This window comes from Pseudonaja textilis, chromosome 2 (assembly GCF_049901715.1).
Source record: "Pseudonaja textilis isolate UNSWEBS1 chromosome 2, rPseTex1.2, whole genome shotgun sequence".
Lineage (NCBI taxonomy): Eukaryota > Metazoa > Chordata > Lepidosauria > Squamata > Elapidae > Pseudonaja > Pseudonaja textilis.
Genome location: NC_141991.1, coordinates 86,958,935 through 86,979,087, shown reverse-complemented (window position 1 = coordinate 86,979,087; position 20,153 = coordinate 86,958,935). Strand labels below are relative to the sequence as shown.

General features: G+C 37.5%; 1 protein-coding gene across 4 annotated transcripts in view; it reads left to right on the top strand.

Moving 5' to 3' along the window:
* SH3PXD2B (SH3 and PX domains 2B) overlaps positions 1–20,153 on the top strand; it is a 133,890-nt gene that overhangs the window by 80,420 nt on the left and 33,317 nt on the right. For all 4 annotated transcript variants that reach the window (XM_026696378.2, XM_026696377.2, XM_087924517.1 and 1 more), the window contains exons 4-5: positions 1,902–1,978; positions 9,616–9,707. In XM_026696378.2, coding sequence (XP_026552163.1) covers positions 1,902–1,978; positions 9,616–9,707 — 169 coding nt within the window. The remainder of the gene's footprint in view (positions 1–1,901; positions 1,979–9,615; positions 9,708–20,153) is intronic.

Genomic DNA, 20,153 nt, shown 5'->3' with positions numbered 1-20,153 from the left:
ATCACATATTCACTCATGATTTTATTTCTACTTATGTCTAATTGTTTTGATTTTTTTTAAAAAAGATAATGCTTTATTTGCTGGTTTTATTGTACATACCTAGAGTCACCTAGCCAGCCAAAACAAAAAATTGAAACAAACAAAAAGCAAAGAGGTTGGGCATGCCACAAGGATTGATAAATGTCAAAAATGTGTCTGTGTTCTGCTAGGTCATGTCTTTGAAAATAGACTCCTCTGTTAAATCAAGATTTTGATTCTGCATAGTGACAAGCTACCATAGAAATTAGATATGCACATAAAACATAAAAAGAGAAAAGCATAAACAAGTAAAAAAGCAAAAGCAAATTAAAAAGTTACAGCCAAAAACAAAAGCTAAATATTACAGTGTCAGCTTTTGTTTTCAAACATGCTGTTCTAAACAGTTCTTCAAATTATTTTATATAGCATATTTTGTTTTGCTTGAAAAAGAAACAGTGCCTTTGGATTGTCAATGCATAGCTCCCTTTGCTATGTGTTCTTTTGTATTTCAAAGTTTCGTCTCCAAATAGATTTAGCCAGTAAAACGATATGGCAGCCTCAAATATTTCAGTATATGAATGAAAACAGTTTTCTCTTTTGCCATTTTTTGCAAATGTAAATGAAGTAGATGACAGTTAAAGTAATATAAAATAAAAATCCATCATGCTTTTTGCAGCCTTGCAGTCAGTTTATGGGGCGTTTTCTGTTTGACTTTGGGAGGAACAATGTGAAATTGCAATTCGTATAATTGAGTCCTTAAAAAAATAACAGGGAATTCATTTCCTTCTGTAATCTCATTTGAATAAACACATACTATCAGCCTGGAAATAGATGGCTTTTAACAAATTATATATACTGATATTATTAGCTTTTTAATAGCAATCTCCTTGAAATATGAAAAGAAAAGTGAGAAAGAGATTTGTTTTCAGATTGGGCATTGCGCTACTACAATTTGCAAATGATTGTTTACTTAATTACTTTTAGATATGGTTTAATGTGGTCTTTATATATAAAGAAGTATTGATGTTTTATAGGGTGACATTTTAAACAATATTTTTATTGTATACCCCTGGAATCTTTGTAGTAGGAAGTATTTAAATATTGTAAATAAATGAATGAATTATGTATCCTAATGGGGCATATGTGTCTGCTACAGTAATTATATTCTATTATAGTATTTGTTGGCTGGGTTTAGATAATATTTTCCTGCTCCTTTGGCCTCCTGTGGTTCTTAGAATTACAGATGACTGGCTAGGAAGTCCAAACCATCTGGAAGTCCAATATACTATATTGGGGAAAACTGGTGTAAGAGAATTGTAATTCTCTCAGAGAACTGTCTATATCTGCAATGCACTTAGATGGTTCCATTTGCAATTTCCGTTTCATTATACTGACAAATTGATACAAACAGTATTTTATTTTTCACTGATTAGTTCCATATTATTTTGGGGTATGCATCTAAGAGTTTGGTGTACTCTTTGTCCTGTTGCTATTGTGTATATGAGAAAGAACTGTCTAATAGTTTTCCCAGAGGGTTATTTTGGAAATAACTTGTAATGGAGAGAGAAATCTTCTGCTTTCATCTCCAAATCCACTTATATTTCCCAGAAGACCCAAGTTTCTAAAAATTTCAGTTATCATAGATATGAATAAAACAACTCTATCTTTGAACATTTATATGTGAATGCCGTTCTGCCTTTTCTCAGTCTGGTGCCTCCCAATGTGTTTGAGTTTCAAGATTGGAAAAGGCCCTTTTATATGTTTGTGTTGAAAAGTATATTCATATACAATTGACTAGGAATTATTATCACCTTAAAGTTTGCAGAAGAGTGGATTTCTAATAAAACAACTAATAACTTTATTCTTTCTTTATGTTATCACAGGCAAAATTCTCTTCCGCCGAAGCCACATCCGTGATGTTGCTATTAAACGTCTTATACCCATTGATGAGTATTGTAAGGTAATTGATTTTTTTGTTAGTTTGATCAGGGCACCACTTTTAACATATGGCTCCATATTATGCACAATCATCATTATTGGCTCATGTTTATGCATTTTCATGTGACCTGGAATGTCACTGCTGTTCATTCAGCTGTTGTGTACATCTGATTAGAAGGTACTACCAAGTAGTAGAAGGTTACTTTATAAAGATTTGGAATTGAGGGGCAGGAGACACCTGCTTTCCCCCCCAAAATCCAGCTACTATTTGTATGGTCCTCTATGAGGAAGATGGCCAGTTGAGAAGTTTGACGTTTATGTGTGTGTGTGTGTGTGTGTGTGTGTCCCAGAATTCCAAACTGTCTTCAAATTTGGCAAGTTTAAAACTTGTGGACTTCAACTCCCAGAATTCCTGAGCTAACATGACTGGAGGAGGAAGTCTGGGAGTTGAAGTCCACAAGTCTAAAAGCTGTCAAGTTTGAAGACCGCTGGTCTCGATAATCAAAATTGCAAGCCATTTCAGTTAGCATAGAGGTAAATCAAAGAGTAATATTTGTTTGTTTCATAAATACTACAGCTTTATAAAATATCTATGTAAATGTTATATAGTTGTGTATTTTCTCTCATTAGATCCTTTGGACATTTGTAATACGTTATGGAAATGGTGATTTGTTATTAATATATTATCATTAGATTCATTCAGCATTTGAAATTCGCTATTAAATGCTGAATTATGGTAATACATTGTCATTAGAACCATGTCAATAAGTAGATGACATAATGATTCTATTAAAGCCAAACCAATGACATTCTAATTTAGCTTCATTTATTACTCAATCACTTATTATCTAATTTATTCCTTGATAGATCTTAGCTGAAAGATGGAAGCAACTTCCCTTCTCAGCTAGAGAAGTTACTTCCATTAGATTGCTCTATTTTCCCACTGCTGAAAGTAATTCACATTATATCCTTCAAATAATAGCCTTTATAATACAATTACTGCTCAGTTACAGGAATCCCAAATCTATTTGGCTCATGGACGCATTTGGAATTTTAATTAAGTTTACCCTAAAATTATTGTCTAGAATGCATATGGATATGTGTGAATATCTGCAGGGGTAAAAAAGGTACATAATTTGCCTGAGATTCTGAACACGTGTATGTATTTCTCATTCTAAAAAGATTTGGCACCAGTGCAAATAAATCTGGTCCTCATTTCAGATTTTTACAATTTCCACTGTACACAATTTTAAAGTGGATCAAAGCAAGAAAGAAAGGTTGATAGTTTATGTGCCGTCATGCTGGTATCATCTTTTAGTGACCACACAGATTTTTTGCATAATGATCTATCCATAATCTGGTCCATCAAGTTTTCCAGTGTAGTTGACATGTATTTTAAACTTCAAAAAAGGAGCAGATTTTAGTATAATCAGAGTAATGATTATTTATATATTTATAATGACCCTTGGTGGTGCAGTGGTTAGAGTGCTGTACTGCAGCCCACTTCTGCTGACTATCGGCTGCCTGCAATTTGGCAGTTCAAATCCCGCCAGGCTCGAGGTTGACTCAGCCTTTCATCCTTCCAAGGTGGGTAAAATGAGGACCCAGATTGTTGAGGGCAATAGGTTGACTCTGTAAAACCGCTTAGAGAGCACTATAAGTCTAAGTGCTATTGCTATAAAATTTATACCTGCTCATCTTATCTAAAGGGAACTCTTGCGTGGCAAAAAAAAGAAAAAGTGAGAAAAGGAGCTACAGATAGGTTGTATTTCCTAAAGAAGGAGATACAAAATGCACACTTGCAAACAATTTCAATGATGAAAAAAAATGGAGGATAGCAGAAAAAGCCACAATGGCCATGCAGAGCAAAAATCTGAACAGAAAAGGGACACATTTAGAAAAGGAAAAGAGGGCTGGATGAAGAAGGAAGAATACAGGGAACTAATCTAGAACTGTAGAATGAAAAGTCAGGAAAATGAAATATCCAGATGAGTCAGGCAAAGTATTTAAGACTAAAAGGGCTGTTTTCAAATGTCATCAAAACTAATGGGAGAGGATCTGTATGTAAAGAAAACCAGAGCTATGCAATTATCCTGAAACTGTTTCTTCTATAAAATTATGAACAATAGGATGAAGGGGGCAAGAGAAAAGCTTGAGCATGTTAGAAACCTGTTCAAGGATACTTCTTTGAAAAAATAAATATGTAGGATCAGATGAATTGTAGCTTTCCATTCTGAAGTAGCTGGTGATAAAGCCAAACTCTTATGTATTTAGTTTTGAGAAATCCTGGAGTACTGATGAAGTGCCAGATGACTGGAGGAACACCAGCAAGTGGGTGTTTCTTTTTTTTTTTCAAAAAGAGAACAAAGGGGGATTCAGCAAAGTATAGATCTGTCAAGTCTGACATCAATACCTGGAAGGATTGTAGAGCAGATCATAAAGAGATCAGAGTGTAACTGTCCTCAAAACAATGCAGTATTTACCTGTGGTCAGAACTAATCTTTCCAGACTAACCTTATCTCATGTATTGACTGGGTGCCTTTGATAGATTGTGCTAATGCTATTCACCTAATGTATGTTGACTTCAGCAATGCCTTGATGAAGTACGATGTCTAATGGGATGTTAATTCACAATCTGATTTTGTGTGCTCTAGGGATAGAGATAACTTTCAAGTGAATATATTGCATGGCTTGAAAATCGTAGTTGATTGCTCCTTATCACATTGGAGAATTGGTACCTATCTCCTCAAGGTGCAATCCTAGGTTTTCAACTGTTTAATATTTTTATTAATTGTCTGGATGAAAACACGAAAGGATTGCTTACAGTTTTGCAGGTGGCACAAAATGGAATTGGTTTGCGAATTCCTCTAGGATCTTGATGAGTTAGAGCAATGGGCTGAAATGAGATAGCATGATCTCTTTTTAACAAACCCATGCTGGCTTTTAGTGACAACTTTATTTGTTTTTAAATGTTCACAGATCTGTTTTTTATTATCTTTTCCAATATCTTCTCAGGTATTGATGTTAGGCTGATTGGTCTGTAGTTTCCTGGATGTGTTTTTGTAGTTTCCTGGATCTGTTTTTGAAAACAAACTCAAAGAAATAGTTGATTGCACACTGAACTTGGTTCCACAATATGATATGGCTTCAGAAAATTCAGATCAGTTTCAAGTTTTCATCAACATTAGTACCATTTACAAAACAGGAAGAAATCATTTTGGCTTTTTTTTTTATCATTTGCATCCTTTGTATGTTTGGTTTATTACATAATTTCCTTTTGTGGTCCCAAGTAAATTGCATATTATTTAATATGTTTCTTAAAAAATTGTTTCTTCGTGGAAAATGCACAGAGGGGACAATGGTATGCAAAATTGAAGCAGCTTCTAAACAACAATCTTACCTCTTAAGATTAAATATACGAAATAAATTTAGCATAATTAAAATTGTTATATAGGCCACTCTAGCATTCTTTTTTTTTTTAGTTAATGAGTCTCATAAACTTTGCACTGCCTTCCAACTAATGGCACCTACTATATGCATTTGGTGACTAGGTAGAGTGGGTTGCAAAAATGCTATGAAACTTGTATGTAAGCAATTTTAGTTTCTCACAATATGAGTACCACTTCAGTAGTACTAGTATCATTGGTTTAGTGCTTTCTCTCATGAGAGACGGGTAAAATCTTTCCATATAAGTAAAAACAAAATAAAACATGGAAATTGCTGTGGTTGTGAATATTTACCAAATGTTGCTGAATGCTGCAAGAATTAAGATGAACCACGTCCTTTTGACAAGCTGTATAAGCAACTATCACTTCTCTTATTTTGCTTTCTTGGAAAAAAAAAGGGGGGGGGGAGTATCGTTTCCAAGGATAATCTTGTAATATTTTCATGAAAACAAATGATAAATCTTCTAATAATTTAGTATCGTAGCCCAAAACCCCAAAAAGGAATAGCCATTGCATAGGAAGAGAGATTTAATAGAAATAGGGAAAAAAGTTGGGCATCCTCAGAATGAATGTTGTGGAGTGCTTTTGACCATTGGGTGGGAAAACCTACATAAAAATCAGGTTTAGCATCATGCTGGCATTGGATGATCCCAAACACTAAGGAGAAAATAGAATAACATAGTTGGAAGAAAATTGGAGATCTTCTAGCAGTCCAACCCCCTGTTCAAGTGTACCATTCCAAAAAAATGGCTATTCAATCTCTTCCTAAAAACTTCCAGTGATGGAGTACCCTCAACTTCTAGAGCAGGGATGTCAAACTCATGTCGTCACCAGAGGTGGTATTCAGCAGGTTCTGACCAGTTCTGGAGAACCGATAGCCGAAATTTTGAGTAGTTCAGAAAACCAGCAAATACCACCTCTGACTGGAGATTTTACAGTATCCTTCCCCTGCCACGCCCACCAAGCCACACCCATAGAACCGGCAGTCAAAAATTTTGAATCCTACTCCTGGTCATCATGGTGGCATCACGTGACGTATCAAGACTTTGTTTCCCTTCACTAAATCAGGCAGGGACTGGGTGGGGCCAGCATGTGATGCATCCAGCCCATAGGCCTCGAGTTTGACACCTCTGTTCTAGAGGGAAACCATTCCACTGATTAATTGCTCTCACTATCAGGAAATTTCTCTTTAGTTCAAGGTTGGATCTCTCCTTGATAAGTTTCCTTCTGTCACTTCTTTTTAATGAGAGAGAAATAAAGAAATAATCAAATTCCATGTTTAAAATACCTGATAGCCTAAATGACTAAATAAATTAAGTTTTATGCTGTTTTATCTTACAGTGAAAGAGATTTGTTGGTTTGTTAAAAAATATTTACATGAATTTTAGTCAATTTAACATTCATGTAGTTATGTACGTTTTAAAAATTAATCATTTTCTTTCAAGTAGATTAATCTTCTCTTTTTGTTTCTTAAAGATATACCTGGTATTGCTCTATGTAAAAAAAAATCAGTATATGTCTGAATGTATTATGCATATTGGGAAAGTTAAAAGTGAATTTAAAGGAGTAGATTTAGTTTTTTCAACTCAGTACTCTCTAGAACTGTTGTGATTCTGTTTCTAGACTTAACTGAGTAGGAATTCTCCAAATTGGTTCCCAAACATATCTGAAGAGCATGAGATTATGGAAAGCTAATACAGATATCTTAGTAGTTAGTAGTTGACCTCCTCCAATAGTGTCATATATATATATATGACTCACAGACAAACACAATACAGAAGCCTGATGATGGCAGATGAGATTCTGCCGAAACTTTAAAAGCACAACTACAATGATGTGGGAAAATACCAAACAAAGCTGAATAACACACACACACACACACACACACACACACACACACACATACATACATACATATATACACACATACTTACTGTAGAGAACCATGAAGAACTAAAGAAGAAAAAAAATAACTGTTACATAAGCAAAATAGTCTGAAACATTCTTTAAGTCCTGGGAAGGAAGATAGTTTTCAGAGGAGACTCAGGTAGGGTCCACCTTGACTCACTGGAAATATGAGTGAGGGGAGGTAAAGCATATTCAGGCTTGCAAGATCTTGTTACTATAACCTATCTCAGTTAACTACAGTTCTAGTTAACTCTAGTCCTGTGGAGTCAGTTTCCTGGGTCAAGTTCCCTGATCAGTAGCCAAATAACCATGTTTCCAACTCCCTAGAGGGGCTACTTTATTTTTTTCCTGTTTGATTCACATATAGCTGGGGTATCAAACTCAAGGCCCAGGGACCTGATCCGGCCCATGGGGTGCTTAGATCTGGTCCACAGGGCTGCCCTGGAAACAGCAATGCCTCTGCCAGTGAAAATGGAGCTCCATTTTAGGTTGTAACCTAAAACAGAGCTTGGGAGTTTTCATTGGCAGAGCGTTTGGGCCACCACAGGCACCCCCGACATGAGTGACATCAAGGTGGCCATGCCTACCCTGGCCACATACCCCTGGCCCCCTGAGGTCAGACACAACCCTGACGCGGCCATCAATAAAATCAGGTTTGATACCCTTGCCATAGTATCTCTGCCCTTTTTAAAAAAATATTTTCCTTCTATGTAAATTTTTAGAATAATAGTTTCGGGAGAAAAATAGATGTTTGCCTTTATTCTTGAGAAAAATAGGTGATGATATGAGCTAATTGACTCGGACCTATGACCATAACATGCTATTTTGAAAGCTAGATTTAATTTTTATGGGAAAAAATAAATGAGTCTGAGAAGAAGAATTTAGCAGAATTTGTATTTTCTACATCGGAGTTCTGGAGTGCTCCAGCTAATAATTAAGCCATTTGAAATAGATCCATGAAAATTAAGAAAATCTGGATATATGAACAAATTAAGACAGCATAGTCAATTAAAACTAAAATTAAACTTTGCGTTCCTTTTTACTAATGAGATTCTCATTTCTCTTCTGTAACGTTCCCAGGGAATATTTATGGCATTTTCAAAGCCTGAGAAGCTATAAAAGTCATTCTCTGCTTTCAGCAAATGGTTATTCACACTACAAACAGTGGCTTTATATTATGCTGTGGTTTGTAATAGAATCTACACATTACATTACACAATAAGTCATGCTTTACATAGCACATGGATAGGTTTTCAACAATGTCAAAGCAAGCAAGATACAAAATTGCAGATGATTTTGCTACTTCATATGACAAAAGTGTGTTTAGAATAGAATAGAATAGAATAGAATAGAATAGAATAGAATAGAATAGAATAGAATAGAATAGAATAGAATAGAATAGAATACTTTATTGGCCAAGTGTGTTTGGACACACAAGGCATTTGTCTTGGTGTAAATACTCCCAGTATACATAAAGAAAAGGAACATTAGTTAAGAATCAAGAATCATAACGAACAACACTTAACGATAGTCATAGGGTACAATCAACAATCAAATCATACTAGGAAACAGTCAATATAAATCATAAGGATACAAGCAATTCCTCTGTATGCCTTTAAACAAACCACTTTCTCTCATTCTCTGTCCTAATCATTCATCTACACAATTCTGTTGACAATAAGTAGTCTGTTAAAGAGATTAATAAGGTTTCTACCAAGATGTACCATATATAAACATATTTAAGTACTCCTGAACATTATTGAAATGTTGATCATTATTGAACTGCAGATCTTCTTTAAAATCTCTTTAAAATTTTAATTTTGTAAAAAAATATCATGGGCATCCATTCACAACTCAGTAGGCAATAGTAATGATAAATCTCAATAGATAGGCAAACTGGTGAATTAAAAGATAAGTTATTTGCCCAGGAACTCAAATATATGGCAAAGGTACCTAAGTGTTAGGAGAGGTGAGAAGATTGAGGTATAGGTGAACCCATAGTTTAACTTTGAACCTATAATTCTCAATCAACTTTTTTTCAAATCATTGTTTCTACTTCATACATAAACATTTTTTGGGCTTTCTCTTCAATTATTCCCATCAATATTCTGGTCTTTAGTCAGTCAGTAATCTTTTTTTTTTACTATCTCTAAACCTTCAACTTTTACCAAGCAGTAGAAATGGGATCCATGCTATCTTTTTTTTCTATTAAAAAGTCCATTCACGTCTAATAAAGCTGATGCATTTCTTATTATTTTGATTAAATATAATGTGTGTATAAATCATAGGTGTGTTTGTTTTTCAGGCTCTGATCCAGCTGCCCCCATACATCTCTCAATGTGATGAGGTTCTTCAGTTTTTTGAAACAAGGCCAGAGGACCTAAATCCTCCTAAAGAGTAAGTTATTGTTAATAAGGTATAGTATTGTCTTTGTGTGTGTTTGTATGTATGTATGAGAGAGAGAGAGAGAGAGAGAGAGAGGAGGGAGGGAGGGAGGGGGAGAGGGAGAGGGAGGAGGTGAAAAATGAAATGTAAAAATGAATGTCAGACCTATCCATTGTATGTAGAAAATAGACATTTTCCAATAACATTTTATTAACAAGAATAAATACAGTAGTACTTGGTATTCAACTGAATACCAAACTCAATAAAACTAATTGAATTTGGTACTCAATGCATTTTAACATGAACATTTTGTCCTGGTACTCATAGTTTGTTTGTTATGCTATACACAAGCTAAAATTTCATTCTATCAGCTGCATTGTGATTCACTACATTATTCCTTATGAGGAAAATTTGTTTGGTATTCATCATTTTTGGTACTCATCATGCCTCCTGGAACTAATTAACAATTACAAAGATACCATTGTACAAGAGTTTAAGATAAATTAGCTTAGACAAACCTGAAACCTATTTTTTAACAAAAACAGTTATATTTCTGGCATCTGTTCATTGCATACAAAAAGTTATCTATCATCTTCATAAACATAACAGAGGGTGATAACTTCTTGTTTATGATATCAAGAAGATGAGAAATATTTCACTTTTCTTCAGAGGATTCTAGAAGTGATAGTAGAGTTCCAAATATTAAGAAAGCTTACTGAAGATGATGCATGTTTGTTCATGCTATCACCTGGAGCTGACTGACTGCCTCTATCTAATTGCTTTAGAGTCTGGTCTAATGTATTTATAAGTCAAGTTTTACTACTAAAGGGGCTTACTAAGTTTTAACTGAAACCTTTGATTAGCTCTTTGGGGAATTAAGTAGCAAGTGTGTTTTAGAATACGTAGGCTGATGAAAGAGTGCTATTTCTGGCAGAGAGATCTACTAATCTTGGAACTGTAGAACCACCTACATTCCATCTTCTTTTGAAGGCAAACACAGGAAGGATGGGAGAGCTGTAGGATCTGATAATCACATATTCTTGTAATGATAAGAGTAAAGAGGGGGAATTAGAATTGTTTTAAGACCCAAGTTGTCATATTTTATCTGATCTTTCAAAAAATGTAAACACTCTATCACAACCAAATTCAATAGAAAACCTTTGCAGACGATAATCTGACCTTTCTCCAACTGTAATATGAAGTGATGGAAGGAGAATAAAGCGTGATAAGCAGACAATGGAAAGGGAAGATTGTGAGGTTCTTGATGCTCTCTGAGGTTGTTTTCTTGTAGAGGTTTCCTTACCAACTACTGATAATATTACCTTTGTAATGAAACCTCTGCAAGAAAACAACCAAAGCTCAGAGAGCACCAAAAACCTCACAATTCAACCCTGAACTACAAATATTCTCTTTGTGTTTGAAGCTGTTGATTTGACTTGCTGGTATGTTCTCTGTCATTTCACAGCTGTCAAAATTCACTCAGTAGAGTGGCTGTGGAGCATATCTTAAGTCTGCATTTCAGTATTAAGTTGGGGTTGTTGTTTTTTTGTAAAACAGTGCTACAATATTTTTTTTGTGAGTTTGCCACTGCTGCTAACAAGATCTAAATCACTACTTCAGAGACATTTCTTCTTTTGTTTCTCAAAGGATACATTATTTCTCCCACCAGTTTTTGTATTCTACGTCTCAACCATCTCACACTTAGAAGTAAAATGCCAATTACTTGTTTCCTCGCTTATTCTTTTTTTGGTGACTTTAGCATCTCATTTAAACCAGCCATTCATGGTACTTTATACTGTTCCAATAGCAATGAACCTTGGAACTGCTTACTTTTTCCATTAATGAAAATGTGCAAATATCAGTGAGTTATAAAGTTATAAATTTCAGCAGTGAGAAAACATATTACCATGTCTAATTGTACACAATTGTTTTATGTCAAGAAAAACCAAAAGCAAAAGGCATTTTCCTGTTTTCAATTTCTTAAGTAACTTTTATTGACAAACAGCAAACACATGTGTGTGTTTTCCTTGCAAAACAAGGATATTTGCAATCCATTCTTCTGCCTATCCTTGCCTGATGTAACATTTGCCTTGTGACCATCAGCTGCCTATGGCTGGAAGCCCTTTTGTGAACCATTTTGAGCATAAATATAACCCATCCTCCATCATCTGTGTGGAATGCACAGTTATGCAAAGATATTGTGCAAATTGATGTTGAGAAATACTTTATTGGAAAGATTAGAACAGTTGTTATTCTCTATATCTGAGCACAGAGCCTTCCAATACCCATGTCATTTACAAAGAATTGTTTTCAATTGGACAGATTTTCTTTCTGCATCTGTCTTTAAAAACTTTATATTTCTGTCTTCTTTCAACTTTTTTCATATTGTTTGTTTACCCAACTTTCTTCTTTCAGCCATTTAATTCAATTGGTGCAAAAACCCAGAGCCTATCAACTATGCTGTTTTCTTTTGTCAACTTGGTTTTTCCTCCTTAAGCTTCCTTTGCTTCTGTCAATTCATCAGCTAATGCATTGAAAGACACAAAGAGAAACACAGACTTGAGTACACGGCATGTTGAATGGTATAGAGACATTTATTTTGTTACTTTTAGGATAGAACCATATTTTTCTGCCTCATCAAAGGAGAAGTGGAATAATAGAAAGAGATTGTTTCATAGGTGTTCAGGCTTTATGTTCTCCCAGATTCAGTTTTGTTGCTGTAGGACAGAACCTTGAGTGGACTGTCCCTCCCTCCTATAGAACTGAGCTGAGCCACATTTTTTAAAAAAATAAAACTGTAGAATTTACTGTATCTACCTATACATGTAAATATGTGCTTGCTTCATGACTTTCATTTCTTGATTTCTAGCATTTGTGAATCCATATCTTTTGTAGACTGAATCTTTGACCTTTGCTGACTTAATCTTCTACTCTGTTCTCTGATGCCATTTGGACTGTATGTGCTATAATGTTGGTTTGGGAGATATTAGAACATCAATAATTTGTATTATTATGTGGATGATATTAACCTGAAAGCCTAAAAATGCAAAAGGTCTGCAGACTGTAATAATAAAAGTCAAGAAGCACAGTGAAAAAAAAATAGGGCTATGATTAAATATAAAAAAGACCAAATTAATGATTGTAGGTAAAACCAGCCAGAGAACTGTCAGTCGAGGCATTCAAGTAATAGATATTTTCTGCCTTTTGAATTAACCATCAACACTAACGGAACAAGTGATCAAGAAGTACATCATAGACTTAACACTTGGTAAAGTGAAGCCATGAAGCCAAATGTCGTGTCTATACCTACAAAGATCAGAATCTTGCAATCTATGATATTCTTTGAGATTCTCTGTAGTAGTGAAAATTGGACTTTGAGAAAGTGAGATGAGAAGAGTACAGATACTTTTGAACTCTGGTGTTTGAGAAGACTCTTGGGAATACCATGGACAGCCAAGAAAACAAACAAATGAATCATTCAACAAATCAACCTAGACTTTTCACTTGAAATACAAATGATCAGGCTTAAATTATCCTCCTTCAGATCCATGATGCAAAGACTTAGTTCTCAGGAGAAGCTCTAATGCTGGGAAAGATAGAAGGAAAGAAGAAGATGATCAGCAGCTAGGTAGATAGACCCAATTATAGTGGCAATATGTCCGCCATTGGAAGACCTGAAAGACAGGTTAAGGGCAGATCATCATGGAGGAAATCTATCTGTGTGATCAGTAAGAGTTGATAACAACTTGAGAGTACATAATTAGTCATGCCCAGTCTGTTGCACTGCTATTGAGGTGCCCTTAAATTGGAACACAACCTCAAAATATTGTATTATTTTAGAGTATTTGTAATACTTTCTTTTGTAATTAGTTTTCCATATATAATTGCCATGTTGAATTGATCAAGATGTTGCATTGGAAACTTTCTCCCTTGGGTTCCTGCTTCTTTCTTGAATGACTTGGATGGTTTGATGGGCTACTACATGATTTCTTTCTCTGTCCTAATTCAACACTTTTATGTAAGAGGCATGTAAGGGATTACATGTAGTCCTTGCATATTGACTACTACTTCAAAAGCCATTCAAAATTGTGACAGTGTTGAACAAGTGGTACTTATAACTGGTCCTCAAAATGCTATTGTAGCATCCCTGAGGTCATGTGATTACAGTTCGGGTGCTTGGCAACCAGCTCACACTTGACATCATGTGATCACCATTTGCAACTTTTCCTGCCAGTTTTCCACAAGCAAAGTCAATGGGGAAGCCTGCAGGAAAAGTCACAAGTTGTTCTGGTAAGTTCTCCCAGTCTTGTCACACTCTCCATTCCTTGGTCTTCCTGTGCTTGTGCAAAAGCCTACATGAGGCCTCCAAAGCCATCTGCAAGCCCATGCATGGTCTCTAGAGGCTCTTCCCAAATCTTCCTGGCCATAAAGCACTCCTCCCCCCTTGTGGCGCCCCTGGATTCTTACTTGGGACTTCTGCTTCTCATTTAATGACCCATGCATTTTGGAGTTATGACAGCAACCGGGACTGCCAAGATTGTTGCTACTTTACAAAGCAATGAGGTCATGTGACATCATGCTTTTTGACTGCATCCTGATCCCAATTGTCATAACTTGAAGACTGTCTGTGTTGTAGCTTCCTAGGCACCAGTGTGAACATCCACTCTTTAGAAAGCTGTAGAACTGTAAGACGTGTTTATAAAAGTACAATGGCATTGCAGAAAGACCTGATATGTCTTATTCCAGAATGCCAAGCATGGAATAATACATTTAAATTGCAGGAAAGTAGACTCTAATCGAATCTTGGAGCGGGGCAGTTCCTAACAAAGCAGCTGGATAGTGGAACCAATTGCCCTGAGAGATGGTAGTCTCCCCTTCAAAGCTGAGTTCAACCAGAGGCTAGACAGACACATTTTTGGGATGCCTCAGTTTGGATCCCTGCACTGAGCAGAAGAGGTGGACTCAATAGCCCCTTCTGCCTCTAGGATTCTTTGCAGTCTGTCTTTCCTTTGTTGAGGGGAGGCTTTTTCCCTCATGTTGAGAAACCGAGGTTGCATCAAACAGGACACAAAGAGGTTGTTGAGTCAAAGGATTCATTCAGCTACTAAGAGTCCTCAGCTGAAAGCCTGGAGCTTTCACTGGGCAAGTGCTAAGTGGTGATTAAAACAATCTGCTCTGCTCAACCAGAGAGACGTAACAGACAGAACAGATTAGTTTCCTTGCTAACTCCTTGTTCATTCCAGGAACATGCCTTGCAGGCATCCATTTATCATAATAATCTATGCCTAGCAACATTAGAAAGGGCAGAGCCATTCTTCTTAAAAGGAATGCTATAAATGTGGTGCACTTTGATTTGTACTGCAGAGCAGGGGGAGGAAGGCGGAGATGGGGATTTTTAATCTGCAACTCCAACCTTTTTGAGTGGGAAACAGAACTGTGATGATAAAATGCCTTAGAAACATTTTTTTTGCAGGGGGGTAACTCCTTATCTTTGGATCTGCAGGATTACTGGTTGGGAGAAAGATAATCCTTATATTTTATTTACCCAGCAGCAGAAGTCTTTGGTATGAGAGTTCAGATTGTTAAGCTTAGTGTTTAAACTCGTACAAATACACAAAGACTTTCTTCCCTATTTATTACTTAAGAATCAACCATTTGCAGTACTTGCCTCAAAGGTCCCAGCAAATGATGGGATTTCAAGGAAAGAGACCTGAAGCATGATCACACTATCTAACCTGGTACAATGAATAGACACCCTCAGGGCCATCTTACAAAGAACTTGTCCGCCTATTATTCAAGGCTATTTAGGTGAAAGCTAGCATTTTGAATTGTACCTGGAAAGAGACTAAAAGCCAGTGCAGCTTGTGTAACAGCTGGCTAGCTTGGGCGAAATGTGGAGCTCCCAGAAATACAGAGGCCGTGGCATTCTAGAATAGTAACTTCCAGGTAGTCTTCCAGGCTGTATTCATGTAGAGCATATTGCAGTAGTCTAACCAGGGAGCAACTAAGACATGAGTGACTGTGAGCAAAGCTTGGTCGATGAGATGAATTTATATGAAGGTTCTTCTAACCATGACTGCTAATTGGTTCTCGAATGAGAACTGCAGGTAAAGGTAACAACCCAATGGACTCTTGAGGGGAAGCAAAGACTCCCTTTGGTTTGCTAAGGTTGAGTCACAGCCAGTTCCTCCTCATCCAAGCCCTTACAGTGTACACACCCTGGATTAAATGATTAAATGGACTATAGGTGTATAGCTAAGTATCATCTGTCTACTGATGATATCACATTTCAAAGCTGCAGCTTCATTTAGATAGGAGAGGTAAGAAGACCTAACATAAGATAAGCCTAGGGCACAACATCAACTGAAACTGGCCACCAAAGGAAGGATGAAAACCACTGTAAAACAATTTCTCCTACTCCCAACTGCCAGAGTTGGTTTAGAAGGATAGTATAGTTGATAGCATTAAAAGACATCAAAAAACTTGGAAAGGGTCTAGATAATCCAAGTTGGGCACCTACCACATTCTCTACAAATTCCCTAAAAAAGGAAGACCAGACATTGCACTAAAGGGTACCCTGTTGAGAAGGGCGTACAACCAGTGGTTCCCAAACTTTTTCAGTCCACCGCCCCTTTGGTGCTACAAGTTCATCCTCAATGCCCCCTGCCCAGGGGCAGGATTCAAATTTCTGTGGACGTGGCCTAATTTGAAGATGTGGTTTGCTGGTAACATGATTGGGTGGGTGTGTCTTGCTGGTAACGTGATTGGGTGGGCAAGTCTTGCGGGTCACGTGACTGGGTGAGCATGGTTTGGTGAGTGGCCAGTTGCTTAGCAAGTGTTCTTATTTATGACTGGCCTCCCCAGAACTACTTGACCTGTTTTTGGAGTTTTGACAGCCATGCACACACATATACACGTACTCCCTTCCAACCTTGCTGGAGCAGGTCATTGGACTAGAATCAGCAAAGCATCTCTGATTAGATTCTAGTAGTGAATAAAATCTAATCAGAGATGCTTTGCTGATTCTCGTTGATTTGTTTTATTTGTATTCCTTTATTTTATGTTGCTGAATTGCATTGACATGTGTGTCCCTTCTTGTGCACAACCCAGAAGCTTTTATGATTCTTTGCAGCAAAAATTACTGACCTCTGGCTTTGCTCTACTTTTAAAACGTGCCAACACTGCTGCATTCTAGGTGCTAGGCCTGCAGGTCCACCCCATTGAGCCCGCTGCACTGGAGGGACCTGCCCAAGCAAGTCCAAGTGGAGCAGTGCACCAAATCAATGGAGTTAGCCTGGGAGAGGGAAAGAGAGGGAGAGAAAAGAGAGAAAGAGAGAGGAAGAAAAGAAAGAGAAAAGGGAAAGAAAGAAAAAGGGACAAAGAAAGGGGGGCATGGAGGGATGGAGGGGGGGAGGAGAGAGGGAGAGAGAGATAGACCAAGGCCGAGACCTGATGCATCAGATTGAAATGAGGCCTAGTTTAGAGGCCCTTTTCCACATTGAAACATCTTTGCCAGCACATTGAAACATCTTTGGTTTCTATTAATTAAAGGTTTTGTGGAAGAAACATGGCCAAGACTATCAGGAAGCTCTCACATTTTGTTGAGGCTTTAAACAGGATCCATTGGACCAGATCTCCACTCGAAAAAATTACTTTTGCCAGCACATTGTATTACAGTGTACTCCAATGTATTACAGTGCTAATTCTGAAGAAGGCGAAACCAAAATGTATTGGTAAATTACGACAACACACACACTGCCTTCTAACCCTGCTGGAGAAGGTGATTGGACTAGAATAGATATCTCATTATCTTTCTTCTCCCTCCCTCCCTCCTTCTTTATTTCTTTTTATCCTATCCCTTCCTTCCATTCCCCCCTTTCTTTATCCCTTTTTCTTTCTTTTCCTTTTCTCTTTCTCTTCTTCCTTCTCTCTCTCTCTCTCTGTCTCTCTTTCCTCTCTCTTTCCCTCTCTCAGTCTCACCCCATTGACTTCGTGCACCACTCTGTTCAGACTTGCTTGGGCAGGTACCTCCGGTGCAAGGGGCTCAATGGGGTGGAACGTGGTGGCGGTGGGATGTTTGAAAAGGAGAGCAAAGCCACTCTGGCTTTGCTCTCCTTTCCCAACACTGCATTTGGGATGGAGCTCCTTGCACCAGAGCGTGCAAGTCAATGGGATGATCCTGCAGGGCCTTGCCTCCAACGCAGTGGTGGGGGGATTTTTTCTCACCCCTGAATTGTGCCTTGCTGCTCACCTCCAGTGCCCCTCTGCTGACATTAATCACTGCTTGGGCCCAACCACATACAATTTCTTGGGAGGCCTTAACCAACCAGGAGTGGCATGGTCCAGAATACAGGTGGCAAAACTAACAGTAGGAAGGATCTTGTATGCTACCTCAGGATTGGCCAGTTCAAACTTCTTTTAGATAACCAAGCCAAGACGTGCCTTGGTCACTTCCATGAGGATCTGCCCAGCCAGTATCCAAATCACAAAGAAACCAAGCAATTTTGTCTGACAGATCCTAGTTGGAAGTTGGGGGTTGTCATTCAATGGGTGCCAATATGTGGGAAATTAACTTTGGGGCATTTTAAAATTTCTTAGCCCCAGAGGAAAGAAGTCAGATATAATTTTGCCCGTATCAATCACACTCTGTTCTGAAATGTCAGCGAGCAGCGAGATGTAGTTGGCAGGTGCTTCCAAATGGAACGTGTCCTGCTCTATTAACCAGAAGGCATTCTGTGCTGTGCCATTTTTTAAAAAATATACTTTAATTACAGGAAAGAAAATGGAAAAAGTGCTGAGCAAGTACAGGAAACTTTTGAATGAGGGATCCTTTCCACTGCCCATGAAATTCCGTGCATATGTCAAGGCAAAAGCACACAATTAAGATGCATTGCCTGGAAGCTTTTAATGTTATGAAGTGAGCTGATACCTGTTTGAGCACTTCCTCTCTTCCCCTGGGAAGTCAGTCACAGAAGTACAAAGAAAGCAACCCTGTTGCAGACCATATAAAAAGATCATTTCATCTAAACAGTTTACAAGTCAAAGAAGAGACGAGAAAACGAAAACAATATTTGAGTTGGTTCTTATTTAACTCAATCTTTTCCAAATGGGATTTTAAAAGCACATGCAGCTTTATTCTATTTTTGCCTGACCCGGAAACATTTCACTCATATCTGTTGGAAAGGGACAGACATCCTCTAAACGAGGATCTTGACAAAAGTGAAGAGCATTGCCACTGAGCACTCAAACTCTTGCTAACTGTGCCTTTATATGAATTTCTTATTTTTGTACATGTTGGGAGATCCAGGCACAGTTCACTGGGGCACAGTGATTTAATTTCAACATGTGGGGACCTAACCGGTAAGTCAGCATGTAGCAATGTCTTCATGGATTGGATAATCCGCTTCATCCAGGACCCTCCAAATTTCTACATCTTTCCCCCCACTGCAAAAACCCATTGAAGTCTGATGCTGCAAGTCCTGAAGCAAAAGAATTTTTAAATCCTTTTACTATGCCATCCTTTTTATCTCTGAACCATGTCGGAATGGATTTTCTACCTGTTTTCCTTGCAGGAAGAGGCATTTTAAATCATGTAAACTGTACCTTGATATTAACTTCTCTTTTACTAGTCAGTAAGAATCCAAGGACCAAGAGAAGGAGAGGGGTAAGGATAGGATAGAAATAGCAGAGCAGAGCAGAGTATAGCAAGGAATAGAATAACAGAGTTGGAAGGGACCTTGGAGGTCTTCTAGTCCAACCCCCTGCTCAGGCAGGAAACCCTATACCATTTAGACAAATGGTTATCCAATCTCTTCTTTAAACTTCCAGTGCTTGAGCATTTACAACCTCTGGAGGCAAGTAGTTCTCCAGGCAGACAATTTTATTTATTGTTGCTTATATTTTGATGCCACCTCATCAGAGGGAATAGATAGTTCTCACTGGGCTTCAATATATCCTTTGAAACCAACCATCTTTACTTTTGTCAGGTTCAGTACTATATAGCTGAAAATAACCAATTAGCTCTCTCTAGCTGGCCATTAAGAGTTGGGAGATTGGTGAAGAAAAGTAAAGCCAATAGAAAAAGGGCAAAAGGAAGTAGGATGAGATCCAACTCTGTTCTGTTTTAGGTAAACTGGTGCAGTCAGAAGAATGCTTGGCTTAGTCCTCAGAACCAGCTATACAAGAAGGCCAGGGGCAGAATTGATCCAGAAGTAGTGCAAAGAGGGCTTGTGAAGGCAGGGGGGTGGTTACAACATTCATTTATTTAAATTTGGATTATTTGTTTAGAACATGACCTTAGAAGAAAAAGCTGTCTTGGTGTACAATAAAAATGTTGCGCAAGAAGAAATGGGCAACCACAATTTTCTTCAGGTTCTAGGGACAGACCATATGATCACATTACAAAGCTGAAAGGACCTGATCTCCTTCTCCTTCTCATTTAGTCTCTCTTTCCTCCAG